The following is a 17,802-nucleotide window of genomic DNA, read 5'->3' as shown; positions in this document are numbered from 1 at the left end:
CTACATACCAGTAACACCATCCTGGCCAGAGAGAGAGACCAGCTACAGACCAGTAACACCATCCTGACCAGAGAGAGAGAGCTGAAGTGCAGGCCATGTGGTAAGATACACTGTTTTTATCAGAAGAAACAGGGAGAATATACAATTGTGAAGACTTGGTAGAGGGGTGATTATGTTGCATTGCATTTGGTTGTGTTGTAGAGTCTACTGATGGATGGACAGCATTTGGCTGCAGCTGTTTTGTTACTAGGTCTGAAATAAGCCAAGAGGGAAATATGTTCTCTGTTGTGTTTTCAGATGTCACTTCCTGTTCTGCTGGTTGGCTGAAGTTCGGTAGTAGCAGTTACTACGTCTCTACTGAGATGAAGAACTGGGATGACAGCAGACAGGACTGTAGAGGGAGAGGAGCAGACCTGGTGATCATAAACAGCCCAGAGGAACAAGTGAGAGAGAGAGAGAGTTATATGGAAAGTAAAGAACTGCAGAAATATAGGTCAACGAGCAAGCAAGATCCAATAAATAAAATCCCTGTCAATATCTTCAACATCTAACCTCCACTCCTTTCAAGGACTTTCTCTTGAACAAGATCGGTAGAGGGTGGATTGGTCTGACTGACAGAGAGAAGGAACTTTTATCTGGGTGGATGGAACACCACTGACAACATCGTAAGAGGAAGATGTCTTCATATAAATAATACCAGCTCCTAAAAATGTGTCATGGTGGATCAAGATGTCTGAATATTGGTCTGTGTTGTTATCTGATATCTACAGGATTTGGACCCATGGGGAACCTAACAGTCATAACGATAATGAAGACTGTGTTGAGCTCCGCAGAGAGAACGTATGGAATGACAGTCCATGTGGTTATCCCTTCAATTGGATCTGTGAGAAAGTGATCTAAGGTCAAACTGGCAGCTTGAAAGATTTAGAACCTTCTTTTGCTTCCTAAAAAACGTCTTTAAAAATAAACTCCTGGTTATTTTATCTTGGTCTTAAAATCGTAACTGCACGTACGTTTATGAACAAGGATTACTTTAGCTGAGTTGTTAGCACATTTAACTGCAGGTTCTAATATTTATGTTCTCTGGATGTCACTTTGGATAAAAACTTCTGCTAAAATGCTTCACTATGTTATTATTCAAGAAAAAAGTCATGTTTTGTTGCTTAACACCATGTGTACAATGATTGTTTTTTTTTATGATTTAGGTAATTACATGACAAATTAAAAGCTTTCAAAGAGTATCTGACTTGGCCTGACTGACTAATGATTGATGCTAATGATTACAGTTTTTTCCGTTTGCTTGGACACAAAAATGTCAGATAACACACTTAGTGAAACCTGACACTCAAGGAGCAAAACAGCAGTCCAGATCTGCACAACTATAAGCACATTCTCATCCTCACACTATTTGCAGAATACTACACACAGTGTTTTGAAAATCACTAAACACACTTTTCTACATTAGACACAGAAATATAAGATGATGTCACTTACAGTTTTTTTCAAATGCTTACACACTTTTTCTTTACTTGTCCACACACAAATCCAACAACTGCACACACAAAATGTAAAATGCCTCGCTTCTCTTGCAAAATGAAGCACTGCATTCAGAATATCACAAACATGTTTCAAAAGCAAACATTTGTCTTATGTTGCAAACACCTTTGCCATAATATTACATTTTTGGATATATCATATACACACAGTTATTCAAAACCTGAAGCTCTTCTTTCATGAGCTCCTTTGTACATTTCTGTACAAGATTGAAAGTAAATGGCAAAGATGATGACAAATTCATGGTAAACACGAAAACAAGATTGAAACCAAACTTATTTTTTTACTATAAGCATTTGTGGTTGTGAATACAGTATTACACAGTACAAAAGAAAGAGTGTAGTAGGACAGAAACCAAAAAACAAAAGAAAACAGTTTTTCCAAAATTTTGAAAGAGGTGATTATTCCAAAGAAATGGTGTGCTGTGTCATGAACTGTAACATACAGTAATATATACTATTTTCTACAATATGGTCAGAATGTCTTCTCTTACAGTAATCCACCAGACTGTAACCAATCATGCAGTCAATGGATGCATGGGTGCTACAATATAAATGTGTGTTTGTGTGTAGTATACCGTGTGTTGTGCTGAAACAGCTGTTACAATGAAGCTGTCAGACGGGAATCTGGCTACACAGACTGAGGATCCGGCTCCAGTAAACAGACGAGCGGGGAAACGATTGTGGACCGCAAGCTAAAGCGATTACATCGTGCCGGGGGCCTCTCTCTCTCTCTCTCTCTCTCTCTCTCTCTCCCTCCCTCTCTCTGCTATCAGACTATCACCAGGCTATCACCAGCTGTCATCAGGTTACAACCAGCTGTCAACTATTGTAAAAAGTAAAATACATTTTTCAAGAAATGTAATAATAATATAATAAAGTTTCAGAATCATCTCATCCAAAAATAGCTATGTCTTGTTTCTTTCTGCACCTCCACACTGACTTGTAGTTAAATTTGTATTCAGCGATGATATCAAAGCGACCACACAAACTGTGCGGAACAGATAATAAGCCACAGGTCACAAATTTCATGTTTGTGCAGAAATGTACCGTCACCTCTTGACTTGTGATGATTTTCGCCAACTGCTCCACATGTAGGACAACATCCCTACCTGGTGGTAGACTGCGGTACTACAGCTGTACTACAGCTCTTTCACCAGCAGGTGGCGGAACATTATGGTCCCGCACACTTATGAGTCTGGACCAAGGAAAGTGGCACTTTGGGTGGCTGGACTCAAACTGCTAATTCGACAGTGTTGACGTTATTGATAAGTGTATAGCGAAGTGGGTTAAATCTAGGCTATTACTTATGGCAATTTCTAAAGCTTTGATGCCAACATCCCATTTTGTATCAATATCTAGGGCCAGTCACGCTAAAGTCAACGCTTACTTTTACAATCAGGAAAAACCGTTCTCTATCCATCATCCACATTAGCTTGCCCATCAACAGGCTCTTATTTGAAATAATTGTCTTATAGCTTTTATCTAGGCTATATGATACATATAAGCTATAAAAAGCGCAATTTTTACTAAACTAGTAGGCTAATAGTGGGTCGGGAACTGTGGTCATTGCCCGTGTGCCGTGTTGGCCTCTTTACAAATATTGTGTGTGTTTCAGACGGGGAAGGGTTAACCTCTTTGCTCTGTGTGAAGTGCAGAGCGTGTCAGAGGGGTGTAGCCTGGTCCGGAGAGTAGCCAGCGCTTCCAAACAGTCTAGTCTGCGAGACTGTCCTGACGAGTTTAAAATCCTCGTTTTCTCCACAGCGGCCTACAGTCCTCACAATTCAGAAATAGGTAAGCGCTATTGGTTTGATAAAACGACGTGTTCTGATGCAAAAGCTGCATTTACAATTATAATGTAATACGATATGCGCAGTGATTTGACTTTGCTTTAAGCTGCACCCGGGCCGTTTGTTTATACCGAGGTTTCGAGTTAGATGTAGCTTATTCTGAAATGATAGGCAGCGTTTGTCTCAATATCTGCGACATTTTCTGCAGTAGAAAGATCACCGCATACAGTAGCCTACGTCATGTTGCGTTTCTAGTTATCGATCAGCAGCCTGTGCACAATTAAATGCTAGCTCATCCCGTTTATCCGCCCGGTGGATCTAGTGTTCATTCAGAGAGATTCGCTGATATATTAATGGCAAAAGCACGGGTGATGCCATATATGGTCAAAGTGAAATCCCGGGATGTAAGTGGAAAGAAAATCGTGAGAAACTTTGTTGTCCTCATTCATTAATTGCAGTTAAGTACGAAGTAGTGTGGTTGTAAAGTACTGTGCCTGAATATGATGTATTATAGCATCAGATGTTCAAGGCCAGATAACTAGTTATTATACTTACTGGTACTTACAGTTAGTCTTATCAAACAAAAACGTCACAGTGAGGAACTGGTCTACATTTGGATCAAACCTGATCATTAGTGAAACATGTAACATTTCCTGACCTCAATGTCTCTCTCACATAAACATCTACGATATCTCGGGTTTTATTCGAACAATTATCCATTAGTGTGTCAATTCAATCTTTTTTAATTTATTTTTTAATCTCACACTTGTCAACTAGCAGCTGGGCCTTCCCTTATCTATAAATGGACATCTGCTGTTACCATAGAAACACGCACAGGACCAAACAGTGATCTTGTGTGTGAATATCCACATATAGAGGAAGTAAACACCGTCATAGTCATTCTGCGGATGTCTGGGTCATCTGTTGTCTGGTCGTGTGTGGGTGTGTGTGTCTTAATGTGGGTGTGTAAGAGTGCGTGGGTGGGTATGTGTGTGTCCGGTTGCCTGTGTGGTTGGGTGTGTGTGCATGTTTGTGTGTGTGCGCGCGTGCAAAGGCGTGTGTGTGTGTGTCAGGGAGAGAGTGTGTTTGGGATTCCTCCCTCTCAGCAGAGAGGCCCAGCCGACTGACGCCAGAGATTACAGGACACCTAATCCAGCCGTGCCCCTCTTCAAACTCACTGTGTTCACTTGACAACCACGACCAGCTATCACAATGCATACGTGTGCCTGTGTGTGTGTGTGACTGTGTGTGTGTGTGTGTGTGTGCATGAGTTGGGGGGGGGGTGTTTCAGATGTGTGTTTGTGTTTCATATCAACTAGAAGCAGAGAAGGAGAATCCGGGGGTAAATACAAAGGCTGTCATTTATCTTTGACTTTGAACCCTTTTGAAAACTCCACCCAGGCAAGTCATAAGGCTCCATGTAGCAGTAGTACTACGTATGTGTGTGTGTGTGTGTGCAAACTGAAAGTGTTCACGATGCCATAAACGTCCATATGGCGTGGTAATCTTCCTCTCAGTGTAGTCAGTCTCTGTGTGTCAACTGTGAGCTGCCCAGAGTGAGACAGAGTCAGAAGTCTGGCAGAGTCAGGGAGGGCAGATCTGCGTGCATCACAGGCAGAGGCAGCTGGAAAAAGTGAGTCACAGCCCTGCCCTAGAATCCCCTGCGAGTGGAACCAGGGGCTGTGAGGAAGCTGGCCGTGCAGCCAAATGACGGGCTCTCTGGGCAGGGAGAGTCCAGCATGTAGGGGGGTCAGATGGCTGAGCGGTGAGGGAATCGGGCTAGTAATCTGAAGGTTGCCAGTTCGATTCCCGGCTGTGCCAAATGAAGTTGTGTCCCCGTGTTCCCCCGAGGCAAGGCACTTCACCCAACTTGCCTCGGGGGAATGTCCCTGTACTTACTGTAAATCGCTCTGGATAAGAGCGTCTACTAAATGACTAAATGTAAATGTAGGGAGACTGTGGAGCTAGCTGGGTCTGGGAGGACAGGACGGAATCAGAGCCTCCCTCCCTAAGACAGGCTTCAGGTGAAAGGTGTCCTTCACCCTCAAACGGAGGGGTTTTCCCAACTTCTCCTGTGTGATTTATTGGGGGGGGAAGAAGAAGAAACACAGTGAAGAAGAGAAACGTTCCGTTACTGGGGGTCTCCAGATCGGTGGAGGACGAGGTTTCTGGAATGACTGACTCACTTTATGAGGGCAGTGAGTGAAAGAGGGAGAGAGGGAGAGAGAGGGAGAGAGAGGGAAAGAGGGAGGGGGAGAGGGGGGGGAACTCCCTGTCTCACTCCAGGGGCCAATCAAAATGCTTGCCAGCAGTCTCGTGACCTGTTCTATTTCAGCTGCCCATATTGTTGAGCCCACCAAACCACCTCTGTGGCCCCTGCCCATCGAAACCATGGAAACGTCAATCCCATAATAACACAGGCCTTTGGTGCCTAGAAGTCTTAGTGTTCAACTATCATCTAATCTTAATTTGTGTACATTTTATCAAGGGATAAACAACCATTAGTTCTAGTGATTTTACAAACAAATTTCAAACTTTTTGGCCTGTCAGTACCGGCTTCTCTTGGCTTCTCTTGGCGTGTGCTTGGCGTGTGCTTGGCGTGTGCCTGGCGTATGCCTGGCTCTGGTCTGATGTTTGTCTGTGATAGACGTCGTCTGCCCGGCTAATTAGCTCCTGTTCCTGAGGAGATGTGAGTCGCTCCTCAGAACAGAGATGTTTGGGATGCTAATTCACAGATCCAGCGCTGCCTCCTTGATGTTCTCGCTGACAGAACACGCATTTATGTCAAAGCTCAGATCTGACTTCTACCTGTAAAATTATGTCAAATAATTTTTTTTTTTTACCTCAGAACTCCCGTCTTTGCTTTTAACAGATTGTCAGAAACAACTCTCTCATTTGCCTGGGTATTTCGGCAGTGTTTCTACTAAACCACAGAATCTCTACCTTTACTTCTGTCTGCTTGCTGTACAGGTGCTCAGTCAGCACAGAAGGTTGAGGCCTTCTAAACTAGCATTCTCCCAGTAACGAGACTGGCTAGGGGCTTGGGTGTGTCTAGCTTGGGGGGGGGTGAAAGGTTATGATGTGGAACTCAAACAGGAATTAATGTGCTTTTATGGCCAGGGAAGTCTGTGAACCAATGCAAGATATTGTTTCTCAGTTCCCATGGTGACGTGTTGTTCCTCCTTTTCAAAACCGGAAGCCCTAGGGGATGAAATCGGAGACCATCCATACTAGCGTTAGATAGAGGAGGTAGGGTGTTGTTTATAGGGTGGGGAAACATGTCAATGACTGGGTCTTCAAGACAAGAGGAGAGATTCTCTTCTCCTCCACCCCACAAGGCTGTAACGAGAGCCAAGCCAGAACAGAAACTCCCGATTTTAAAGAGAGTTTAAAGAGTTTTGAACTCCTCCTCTTCCGAACAAGGTCACAAGCCCATTCCTCCCATGCCTGTGGGCGGTGGAGGAATGGCAAGGCCAGCGCTGAGGCCAGCAAACAGACAGGGAGCCCCAAACCTCAGTCCTTTCTCCTGCTCTCTCCTGCTCTCCTCCTGCTCTCTCTCTCTCTCTCTCTCTCTCTCTCTCTCTCTCTCTCTCTCTCTCTCTCTCTCTCTCTCTCTCTCTCTCTCTCTCTCTCTCTCTCTCTCTCTCTCTCTCTCTCAGGAGAGAGGGCAGGAGAGATGGCGTCTGGAGGAACACCGCACTGCTCGCGTGCAGACACTGTTTACTTCCTGCAACACCGCGTCTCAGCTGGAAGCATGTTTACGCGGTCTGGACGACTAAACGGGGATGTGATTTGCGTGGCGCTCTCTTTCCTCACGGCGAACCACTTTCGCAGCGACTGTTTCAGTTCGACCGTGTCCTATTTTACCTTTTTAAGCTGCTTTGTATAACTTTTCTGGAGAGAGAAAAATAAACTAAATCTAAGGGTCTTTCACTGCTGAGTAAATACTTTCTTCCTGGTTGTGATCCTGTCCTCTGGGCGGCACCTTCAGTAGTCTGCCTTTGCAAACACAGGAGCTGCTGTAACACCTACCTGGCTAGTGGTGGACTGTTGACCTGCTGGTCTCCAGTAGCCACAACGTCCGGCTGAGAGCTGTGAGTCAGATATTAACATGATGCCCGACTCACATCTTAAAAATCCCAAACATTTCCGCTTGGCAGGCTGGTCCAAGTGGGTGGGAATCACTCCTAGCGCTGGCACCCACTCCAAGCTGTTAGCGTAGCGCCGTGGCTTTCGGTGTCTGAAATGACTCAAGTGTGTGTGAGTGTACTGTGTGTGTGTGTGTGTGAGAGAGCCACCACTGCTGGGGTGTCCCTCCCAGACCTGAGTCATCTCTCTCTTCCTCTTCCTGTTAACCAGGAAGTCCACAGATGGCACCTGTGACTCACTGACGACCGAAACACCAGGAAATGTTATCTTCGTATCCATGGCGACGGATCTATATGAGGCGTGGGCTACCAAAACATACTGTGTCTTGTGTTCTGCTTGACTGTATCCATTATAACCCAGAGTGTGTGTGTGTGTGTGTGTACCTTATGTGTGTGTTCCTCAGCATGGCATACCACCCAGAGTTTGAGCGTGCGGGGCAGCAGCCTGGCCTGCAGGTTTGGAGGATTGAGAAGTTCGACCTGGTTCCCGTCCCGGAGAACCTGTACGGAGGGTTCTACACAGGAGACGCCTACCTGGTGCTCAACACCATCAAGCAGCGCTCCGGGAACCTGCAGTATGACCTGCACTTCTGGCTGGGTGAGGATGGCCGGAGGGCTGGGGGGCCAAGGGGAGCTTACTCAGTAACTTTGTTCAAGCTAGCATTGAAGCTAACTCGGTAGCTGTGTTAAGGCTAGCATTGAAGCTAACTCGGTAGCTGTGTTAAGGCTAGCATTGAAGCTAACTCGGTAGCTGTGTTAAGGCTAGCATTGAAGCTAACTCGGTAGCTGTGTTAAGGCTAGCATGGAAGCTAACTCGGTAGCTGTGTTAAGGCTAGCATGGAAGCTAACTCGGTAGCTGTGTTAAGGCTAGCATGGAAGCTAACTCGGTAACTGTGTTAAGGCTAGCATGGAAGCTAACTCGGTAGCTGTGTTAAGGCTAGCATGGAAGCTAACTCGGTAGCTGTGTTAAGGCTAGCATGGAAGCTAACTCGGTAGCTGTGTTAAGGCTAGCATGGAAGCTAACTCTGTGCCTGTATTCCTGCGTTCAGGGGACTTCTGCTCCCAGGATGAGAGCGGCTCGGCGGCCATTTTCACGGTCCAGATGGACGACTACCTGGGAGGTAAACCCATCCAGTACCGAGAGGTCCAGGGCCACGAGTCCAAACCCTTCCTGGGGTACTTCAAGTCTGGCATCAAGTACATGGTGAGGTCCTGTCTTCGTTTTGGACTGTTCGTGTTTGGATGGTCACACAGCTGTGTCTGTGTGGCCTGTGATAGGTTGTTGCGATGAACTTTGAACTTTGTAATTTTTTTCATGAGCATCAGTAGTGAGCATGTCTGACAGGAAATTCCTGTCTGACCCAAGTCTCCTGTGCGACCACTTCCTGTTCCAGAAAGGAGGCGTGGCGTCCGGGTTCAAGCACGTGGTCACCAACGAGGTCATCATGCAGCGTGTGCTGCAGGTCAAAGGTCGTCGCGTTGTCCGGGCAACTGAGGTTCCGGTCTCCTGGGACAGCTTTAACCAGGGAGACTGTTTCATTGTGGACCTGGGGAATGTGAGTCACCGCAGATAACGACTAGCGTGGGACTAGGATGGGACTAGGATGGGACTAACATGGGGTTAGAATGGGACTTGGATGGAACTAGGATGGGACTAACATGGGGTTAGAATGGGACTAGGATGGGACTAGGATGGGACTAGGATGGGACTAGGATGGGACTAGGATGGGACTAGGATGGGACTAGGATGGGACTAACATGGAGTTAGAATGGGACTTGGATGGGACTAGGATGGGACTAGGATGGGACTAGGATGGGACTAACATGGACACACCGTGACCTCACTTCCTGTGGCTTGCAGGAGATCTACCAGTGGTGCGGTTCCCAGAGCAACCGCTTCGAGAAGCTCAAGGCCACTCAGCTGGCGAAGGGTATCCGTGACAACGAGCGCAGCGGTCGAGCGCGCGTGTACGTGTGTGACGAGGGGGCGGAGCGAGACAAGATGCTGGAGGTGAGATGTCAGGTGGCGGAGCGGTTAGGGAATCGGGCTAGTAATCAGAAGGTTGCCGGTTCGATTCCTGGCCGTGCAAAATGAAGTGTCCTTGGGCAGGGCACTTCACCCTACTTGCCTCGGGGGAATGTCCCTGTACTTCCTGTAAGTCGCTCTGGATAAGAGCGTCTGCTAAATGACTAAATGTAAATGTAATGTCTGTCAACACACCACCCTTACACCACCCTTACACCACCCTCACCATCATCAACAACACCATTATCTCTGTACCTCCTCCCGCCTGCACCCTGTCAGGACAATAACATAACAATTTAACGATGCAGCCAATTAGCAAATGCTGTTGTTTAAGGCACCCACTGGAGAGGAGAGGGGGGGGGGGGTGGAGTAACGTGTAACCTGATCTGCAGTATCTAATAATCTACCACTGAGCTACACTCGCGCATGAGAGGTTTGTGGTTAAACACATGGGTACAGAGCTGTACTGTGCGTGTGCTGTCTGTGTTTCTGATCGAGCTGGTCTGTGTGTTGGACGGCAGGTGCTGGGACCCAAACCAGAGCTTCCTGAAGGAGTCACCGATGACGTCAAAGCCGACTCCTCAAACAGGAAGTTGGCCAAACTGTACAAGGTAGAGCAGCAGGAAGTGATGTGTTCACAGGAAGTGGAGCTGGAAGTGTTGTGTTCACAGGCAGACCGGCTGTACTGGTTCCGCAGAGCGTGCCCCCTAGCCATGTGTCTTGTATCGTGTTCTGGAAGTGCGTTATGGACTGAAATCTGAGGCAATGTAGCTTTGGAGCTTGATATTAGATTGTATAGTTCCTGGACTTTACTGACTGGAAATGACATTACTCATCTACTCACTACTTACCCATCCTCCCCCTCTCCTCCCTCTCCTCCCCCTCTCCTCCCCCTCTCCTCCCCATCCTCCCCCTCTCCTCCCCATCCTCCCCATCCTCCCCCTCTCCTCCCCACCCCCCCCTCTCATCCTCACCCTCTCCCCCCCATCCTCTCCCCCCCCCCCCCCCCCCCAGGTATCTGACGCCAGTGGAGACATGGCCATTGCTCTGGTGGCGGCGGAGAACCCGTTCTCCCAGGGTGCCCTGGAGTCCACCGACTGCTTCATCCTGGACCACGGCTCCGACGGGAAGATCTTCGTGTGGAAAGGTCAGCCTGGGACTCTCTGCCTGACTGGGGAGGAGGAAGGTCTGGGACTCTGCCTGACTGGGGAGGAGGAAGGTCTGGGACTCTGCCTGACTGGGGAGGAGGAAGGTCTGGGACTCTGCCTGACTGGGGAGGAGGAAGGTCTGGGACTCTGCCTGACTGGGGAGGAGGAAGGTCTGGGACTCTGCCTGACTGGGGAGGAGGAAGGTCTGGGACTCTCTGCCTGACTGGGGAGGAGGAAGGTCTGGGATTCTGCCTGACTGGGGAGGAGGAAGGCTCCAGCCTTGACCAAAAACACGAGGGACAGCCAAAAACGGAAGCGTTGTTTTGGAGACAGGCTGTTTGGGATGCAGTTACAGTGGACGGGGATGACAATAGCTTGTTTTGTTTTAGCGTGTTAAGGCAGCTTCCGTGCCCTGGTTGTGACAGTTGTGGTGTTGCGGGCCGGGTGAGAGAACAGGAGCGTTGTGTCTCGGGGGAGTCATGTGGGACGAGACCTCACAGAGCAGGGGAGGAAAGTGGGAGGGAGTGTTGAAGAGAAGTAACAAAATTCTGTAAATCTCTGGTGATTTAATTGTTGTTCATTTCCGAAGGCTCAGTGAACCAAGTTATTGTCTCTCCCCTCACACACACCCCACACCCTCCACACACACGCACCCCACCCCACAAACACACACACACACCAACACCTCCCTCCCACACACACACACAAACACAGGCAAGGATGCGAACATGGAGGAGCGCAAGGTGGCCATGAAGACTGCGGAAGAGTTCATCAAGAAGATGGGCTACCCCAAGCAGACCCAGATCCAGATCCTGCCGGAGATGGGCGAGACTCCGCTCTTCAAGCAGTTCTTCAAGAACTGGCGGGACAAGGACCAGACAGAGGGCCTGGGCGTGGCCTACATCTCCAACAGCATCGCCAAGATCGAGAAGGTGGCCTTCGACGCCTCTACCCTCCACGAGTCTGCCCCCATGGCTGCCCAGCACGGCATGGTGGACGGGGGCACCGGAGAGAAGCAGGTGAGGTGGCGCAGGTGGAGGTCATCTTCACACATCCACCCAGACCCCGTACTCTGGGACCAGACCCCGTACTCTGGGACCAGACCCCGTACTCTGGGACCAGACCCCGTACTCTGGGACCAGACCCCGTACTCTGGGACCAGACCCCGTACTCTGGGACCAGACCCCGTACTCTGGGACCAGACCCCGTACTCTGGGACCAGACCCCGTACTCTGGGACCACTGTGGTTAAAGGTGCTTGTCCTGAGTGTTGGTCGACAGGTAACGAGGTTGTGGTGAGGTAGTGTCACAGGGTGAAATTCTAGCCCAAAAAATTCTAGCTTAAAACTTTGTCTAAACAATTTGAGCCTATCACAGCCATACTTATTACCCTGTTATAAAGGCCTTATTATCATGTTATAAAGACCTTATTACCCTGTTATAAAGACCTTATTACCCTGTTATAAAGGCTTTATTACCATGTTATAGATACCTTATTACCCTGTTATAAAGGCCTTATTACCATGTTATAAAGGCCTTATTACCTATTAACGAACGCTTATTACAAGCAGCAGGACCTAAAGTGTCACCAGTACGGTTCACATTTTACTCCGTGGCGGACGCTTTCATCCCAAGCGACGAACAGATGTCGTCTTGCGTGATGGCCGTGTGTGGATGTTGACTGTGGACGTGTGTGTGTGTGTGTGTGTAGATCTGGCGTATCGAGGGAGCGGATAAGGTGTCCGTGGAGCCGTCCACGTACGGGCAGTTCTACGGAGGAGACAGCTACATCATCCTCTACAACTACCAGCACGCCGGCCGGCAAGGCCACATCATTTACATGTGGTAGGAGATCCCAGACAGGCGGCTCAGGCAGGGATGAGCCCCCACACTCAGGACGAGCAGCTGATATCAGCTGTCTGGTCAGGCTGCAGGCAGGGGAGGATGTCAACTTTGAGGGAGGGGCACGACTGCATTGATGTTTTCTCCAGTGCAGTTTGGTGCTGTTTACACACACCAAAAGTTGTGCTGTAACTCGTAGCCTACCTTAAACTTCAAAACGGTTTAAAAAAAAGTGTCTTCAGCGCAGATATGGATTGTGTTGTTCCGATATGTATCGTGTATCGTTCTGTATCGTGTATCGTGTATCGTTCCAGGCAGGGAGCAGACTCGTCCCAGGATGAGATCGGGGCGTCCGCCATCTTGGGTGCCCAGTTGGACGATGAGCTTGGCGGAGGTCCTGTTCAGGTAACGATGCGTGCATGGGGAAGCTACTCTGAACCGCCATCTTTTTTCACCATCCCAGTCTCCCATCTCATTCCCTGTCTGGCCCGCTCTCCTTCTTCACCTTCACCAGAGTAACCCCTCTCCCTGGTCCCTCCTCCATCCCTCAGGCCTCCTCCCCTCCTCCCTCTCTCCGCCCTGTCTCCATTGCTTTCCCTGTCTTCCTTCATTCCTGCACCTCTGTGTCTCCAGGTGGCTGGGGCTCCTATGACTACCCAGGTACCCTCCTTCTCATCTCTGCATGACCTCAGGGGTTTGGCATGGGGAGGAGGGGGGCACTGATATCCTGTGTGTGTGTGTGTGTGTGTGTGTGAGGGGGAGAAGGGGGAGTTGTTACCTGCTGTTGTAAATCAATTCATCTTTTATTCAATTTAAATCCAGCGTAATTACAAGCCACTCGGTTCTGATTGTGGGTTAACTTGATCTGCGTCTCGAGCGAGGCTTTAAACAGGACATACCAGCCAGGATTGTTGTGAGGTAGTTCCCTTCATCCCTTCCCCCCTCCTCCCCCCCTCATTTCCTTATCAGTCCGAGTTCCCAAACAAGCCCTGACCTGATCTCACAGCAAAGGCCTAACCCCCCACCGCCCAGCCTGAACGCTCTGCAACAGGGGTTCATCTCGTGCTAACCATTGTTTTGTTTGTCTCAAGGAGTAAGGCTGTCCCACGCCATGCCTTGTGTACTGTTTAAGGTCTGATGCATCTGGTTATTGTTCATGCGATCGTTTGTGTTGTGTTGCATCCTGCCTGTCTGTGTCTAGCCTGCATGTTAAACACCCTGTGGTGATGCATCACATCACTCTGTGATTTAATATAAAACAGTCTGCAACATTGTAAGTTCTCCAAAATCCCATTTCTCAACTAATCAACCTGTCAGACTTTCCTAACCGTGTGATTTATAGTCAAGCATGTGAAAAGCGTTGTGTATGATTAGATGGATCTTACAGATGCATGTAAAAGAACAAACTTAAGAACAATCTGACAGGCTTAACATCGCAGCACAGAAGTGAACTAAGACTGTACCACTATCCGCTCCAATCTTCTGGACCTTAGTCCTGTCAGATCCAGTTTGGAGCCCAAACCTACTAAAGCAAGACTTTGTTCAGGCCTACGCAGGTCCCCAGATCTGAGGAACAGCGTTGAACATAAACAAACACTTCAGTGACCAAACGGTTAGGATGCCGTGCAGAGGACCAGGGAGGTTGTAGAGGAGGGGAGAGAGGGGCTTGTTTGTGCCTGCCTGGGATGGAGGTTGGCTGGGCACGTCCTGCTCACAAGGACCCCCTACAGTTGGGAGTTCCAGGAAGCCACATGCAAGGCATGATGGGATCCGGAAGGAATGTGGAACTCCTGGCTCGTTCTGTGTGTTCCGTGTCGCTTGTTTAGAGCTCAACGCTGCCCCCTTGTGCGCGACCTCTGCAGTTGCGCTCGGAAAACGCTGTGAATCGTTTGAGCCGTTCCCACTGTTGTATCGATTGATAACGGCTCGTCTATAAATCCAAAGACCTCACTGGATTTAGATACGGATCTCATCATACATTTCAATCAGTTCGATCATGACTTTAAAAGTATGCCGTCTAAAAAAAAAAAATCAACAAATTTCTCATTAAGGTATTTTCCCTCATTATGAAACCAAATGAAAGTGTTAATGAGTTATTTGTGTGTGTGTGTGTGGCAGGTAAGGGTGGTGCAGGGGAAGGAGCCAGCCCACCTGATGAGCCTGTTCGGGGGGATGCCCATGGTGGTGTACAAGGGAGGTACGTCTAGGGACGGGGGCCAGAGTGCCCCCTCCGAGACACGCCTCTTCCAGGTGCGTTCCAACTCCGCGGGGTGCACACGGGCGGTGGAGGTGAGTCACCTGGGCGCGGCCTGCACAGCATCCTACTGAGACCTGGGAATCCAAATCAATTATTATGATTATTCTATGATTTTCAAGTTACAAGCCTGAAACTTATTGCCGCAACAGCGGAGATAAATGAGTCGCTGGGTCTTAGTAGGATGTGGAGATGCTGCATGTCACTATGTTGGTGTGATTTATAGTCAGAATGTTATTCCTCATCTTGAAAAAGATTTCACATCGATCGTGTTACCTCTAGTCGGAATGTTATTCCTGTTCATGTCGATCATTTGGGTTAAGAGTCAGAATATTGTTCCTCATCTTGACACGGTTTCACATCGATTGGTTTGGCCCCGCCTCCCCAGGTTGACGCGACGGCGTCCAACCTGAACTCCAACGACGCCTTCCTGCTGGTGACGCCGGCAGAGACCTTCCTGTGGGCGGGGCAGGGCGCCAACGAAACGGAGAAACAGGGAGCCCAGCAGCTGTGCGACATCCTGGGTGTGTCCGCGTCTGAGCTGCCGGAGGGCGGAGAGAGCGGTGAGGACACAGAGGAGGGACTTATGTCTGTTCTGCCCTGTCCAGCACCATGTCTGTTCTGGCAGTGTCTTACCAGGACCATGTCTGTTCTGCCCTGACCATGATCATGTCTGTTCTGCCCTGACCATGACAATGTCTGTTCTGACCTGACCATGACAATGTCTGTTCTGTCCTGACCATGACAATGTCTGTTCTGTCCTGACCATGACAATGTCTGTTCTGTCCTGACCATGACAATGTCTGTTCTGTCCTGACCATGATCATGTCTGTTCTGCGCGTGTCTGTGCTGAGCAGGTGAGTTCTGGGATGCCCTGGGAGGCCAGGCGGAGTACCGCACCTCCTCCAGACTCAAGAACAAGATGGACACCCACCCACCCAGGCTCTTCGCCTGCTCCAACAAGACGGGCAACTTCGTGGTGAGTCTCCACGCTCTCCCAGCCTGGCCCTGCCGAGCCTGGTGACTCCCCCCCTGGGCTGGTTGTCTTAGTAACGGCCTTCTGTTTGTCCAGATCGAGGAGGTACCAGGGGAGATGACCCAGGAGGACTTGGCTACGGATGATGTGATGATCCTGGACACCTATGAGCAGGTATGAGTGGTCAGACACTCCTGAGGGGCAGGAGGGGGCTGGAGGAGGCAGGAGGGGGCAGGAGGGGGCTGGAGGGGGCAGGAGGGGGCTGGAGGGGGCAGGAGGGGGCTGGAGGAGGCAGGAGGGGGCTGGAGGAGGCAGGAGGGGGCTGGAAGAGGCAGGAGGGGGCTGGAGGAGGCAGGAGGGGGCTGGAGGAGGCAGGAGGGGGCTGGAGGAGGCAGGAGGGGGCTGGAGGAGGAGACACACTATAGTTCCTGAATCAGGAACAGCTCCTCACTGAAACTGTAGATCTTTCTAGGGATCCCTCTTGGAACTGTAAACACTGAAGAGTCATTGTGTTAGTGGGTTTTGCTCAGTGGTTAGAGCACTGGACTCTAGACAACAAGGTGGTTGGTTCAGATCACGCCTGTACTGATACATGATCCTGTGCTGCAGGTGTTTGTCTGGATCGGTAACGAGGCTCACGAGGAGGAGAAGACGGAGGCCATGGGCTCGGGTAAGTAACCCTGGATTAATGTAGTAACCCTGGATTAGTTTAATGTAGTAACCCTGGATTAGTTTAGTAACCCTGGATTAATGTAGTAACCCTGGATTAATGTAGTAACCCTGTAACCCTGGATTAATGTAGTAACCCTGGATTAGTGTAGTAACCCTGGATTAGTGTAGTAACCCTGGATTAATGTAGTAACCCTGGATTAATGTAGTAACTCTGGATTAATGTAGTAATCCTGGATTTCTCTCTCCCCCCTCAGCTGCCAGGTACATTGAGACCGACCCGGCCAACCGTGACCGCCGCACCCCCATCGTGAAGATCAAGCAGGGCTTCGAGCCCCCCACCTTCTCCGGGTGGTTCCTGGGCTGGGACCATGAGTACTGGACCAGCGACCCTCTGGAGCGCGCCATGGCTGAGCTGGAGCTGTGAACCCTGACCTCTGACCCGCTCGCGCTGCCAATAAGACTCTGTGAGGATATTCCTGCTCTGCTGGCCCCCCCCTGACCCCAACCCCCCCCCCCCCCCCCCCCCCCCCCCTTCTGAGAATAGTTTTTTTGCTACCCCTTTTTCTTGTTGTAAACGATGTACTTCAGATAGTGTAGTTGTTTTACTGTATTGTATCTGGTTTACTGTATGAGCTAGCGTAGCTGATACGGGTGGGCTGTGCACTGTTAATCTCTCCTGCCCGTTTGCTTGAATAGACACGAGAAGTGTGAAGCTTTTTATATGCAAATGCCATCATGTGACCAACGAAAAGGGCTTCGCGCCGGTCTGCCTTGACTTTCAGAAACAGTTTAAATACTTGTTTACACGTTATCTATAATATATAAAACATACCCAACGGTACATGTAGTCCGTTAATAACCAGAGAATGAAAAGAAAGATGCCTTGCTCAATGAATTGGTAATGACGGAATACTCACTGCCCGTAACATCATCCACTATGATGCAATACAGCCAGTTAAGCCTTAATCTCTTTGACACCTTTCAGCCACAATATGTAGTGTATTATGTCATGAGTGCTGCCATGACAGAATAAAAGATGAATGCTGGGGGTGGAGAAGGCAATTAGTTATGTTTACTTTCCCTCAGCGGTGGGTGGAGGAGGGGTGAGTGGTTGGGTGGAGACATCCATATGATGACTTGTATTGGAGGTGTTTGTTTAGGTGAGGCATCCGTGGGAGCCTCACGCCTCTATAGACAGAAGTTACCAGAACCTTCACAACCGCACGTTCCGATTTTTCTTAACTTTCGGATCATCTGTCACTTTCAATAAACGCTCCAAATGCTTTACTAAACTGTAATAAAAGTAAACTGTAATAAAACTAAGTGTCATACCAGAAGTACGTGTTTGTGTTGTTGAAAAAAGAAGTTGCAAAGTTGAACAGTGCAGACACGTG

General features: G+C 49.0%; 1 protein-coding gene across 2 annotated transcripts; it reads left to right on the top strand.

Moving 5' to 3' along the window:
- The first annotated feature begins 3,201 nt into the window (after window positions 1–3,201).
- On the top strand, window positions 3,202–17,745 carry gsna (gelsolin a). Of its 2 annotated transcripts, XM_062484337.1 has the most exons (17): window positions 3,202–3,347; window positions 7,896–8,089; window positions 8,541–8,695; window positions 8,886–9,047; window positions 9,353–9,502; window positions 10,039–10,128; window positions 10,532–10,664; window positions 11,380–11,684; window positions 12,376–12,509; window positions 12,821–12,911; window positions 13,140–13,166; window positions 14,625–14,795; window positions 15,149–15,323; window positions 15,618–15,739; window positions 15,833–15,910; window positions 16,346–16,406; window positions 16,663–17,745. In XM_062484337.1, exons 2-17 carry the CDS (start codon window positions 7,897–7,899, stop codon window positions 16,830–16,832), a joined length of 2,217 nt encoding a protein of 738 aa, XP_062340321.1. In that variant the 5' UTR covers window positions 3,202–3,347; window position 7,896; the 3' UTR covers window positions 16,833–17,745. The 2 variants fall into 2 exon arrangements, with proteins under 2 accessions (XP_062340321.1, XP_062340322.1); XM_062484338.1 differs by lacking the exon at window positions 13,140–13,166.
- The last annotated feature ends 57 nt before the right edge of the window (window positions 17,746–17,802 follow it).

This window comes from Osmerus eperlanus, chromosome 18, assembly GCF_963692335.1.
Source record: "Osmerus eperlanus chromosome 18, fOsmEpe2.1, whole genome shotgun sequence".
NCBI classification, from domain to species: Eukaryota; Metazoa; Chordata; class Actinopteri; order Osmeriformes; family Osmeridae; genus Osmerus; species Osmerus eperlanus.
This window is presented reverse-complemented; position numbering and strand designations above follow the sequence as displayed.

Coding starts and splice junctions, on each gene's coding strand:
- gsna (XM_062484337.1), top strand. CDS start 7,897: ATGGCATACCACCCAGAGTTTGAGCGTGCGGGGCAGCAGCCTGGCCTG. Junction 8,696..8,885: donor AGTCTGGCATCAAGTACATG/GTGAGGTCCTGT, acceptor TTCCTGTTCCAG/AAAGGAGGCGTGGCGTCCGG. Junction 14,796..15,148: donor GGTGCACACGGGCGGTGGAG/GTGAGTCACCTG, acceptor CCGCCTCCCCAG/GTTGACGCGACGGCGTCCAA.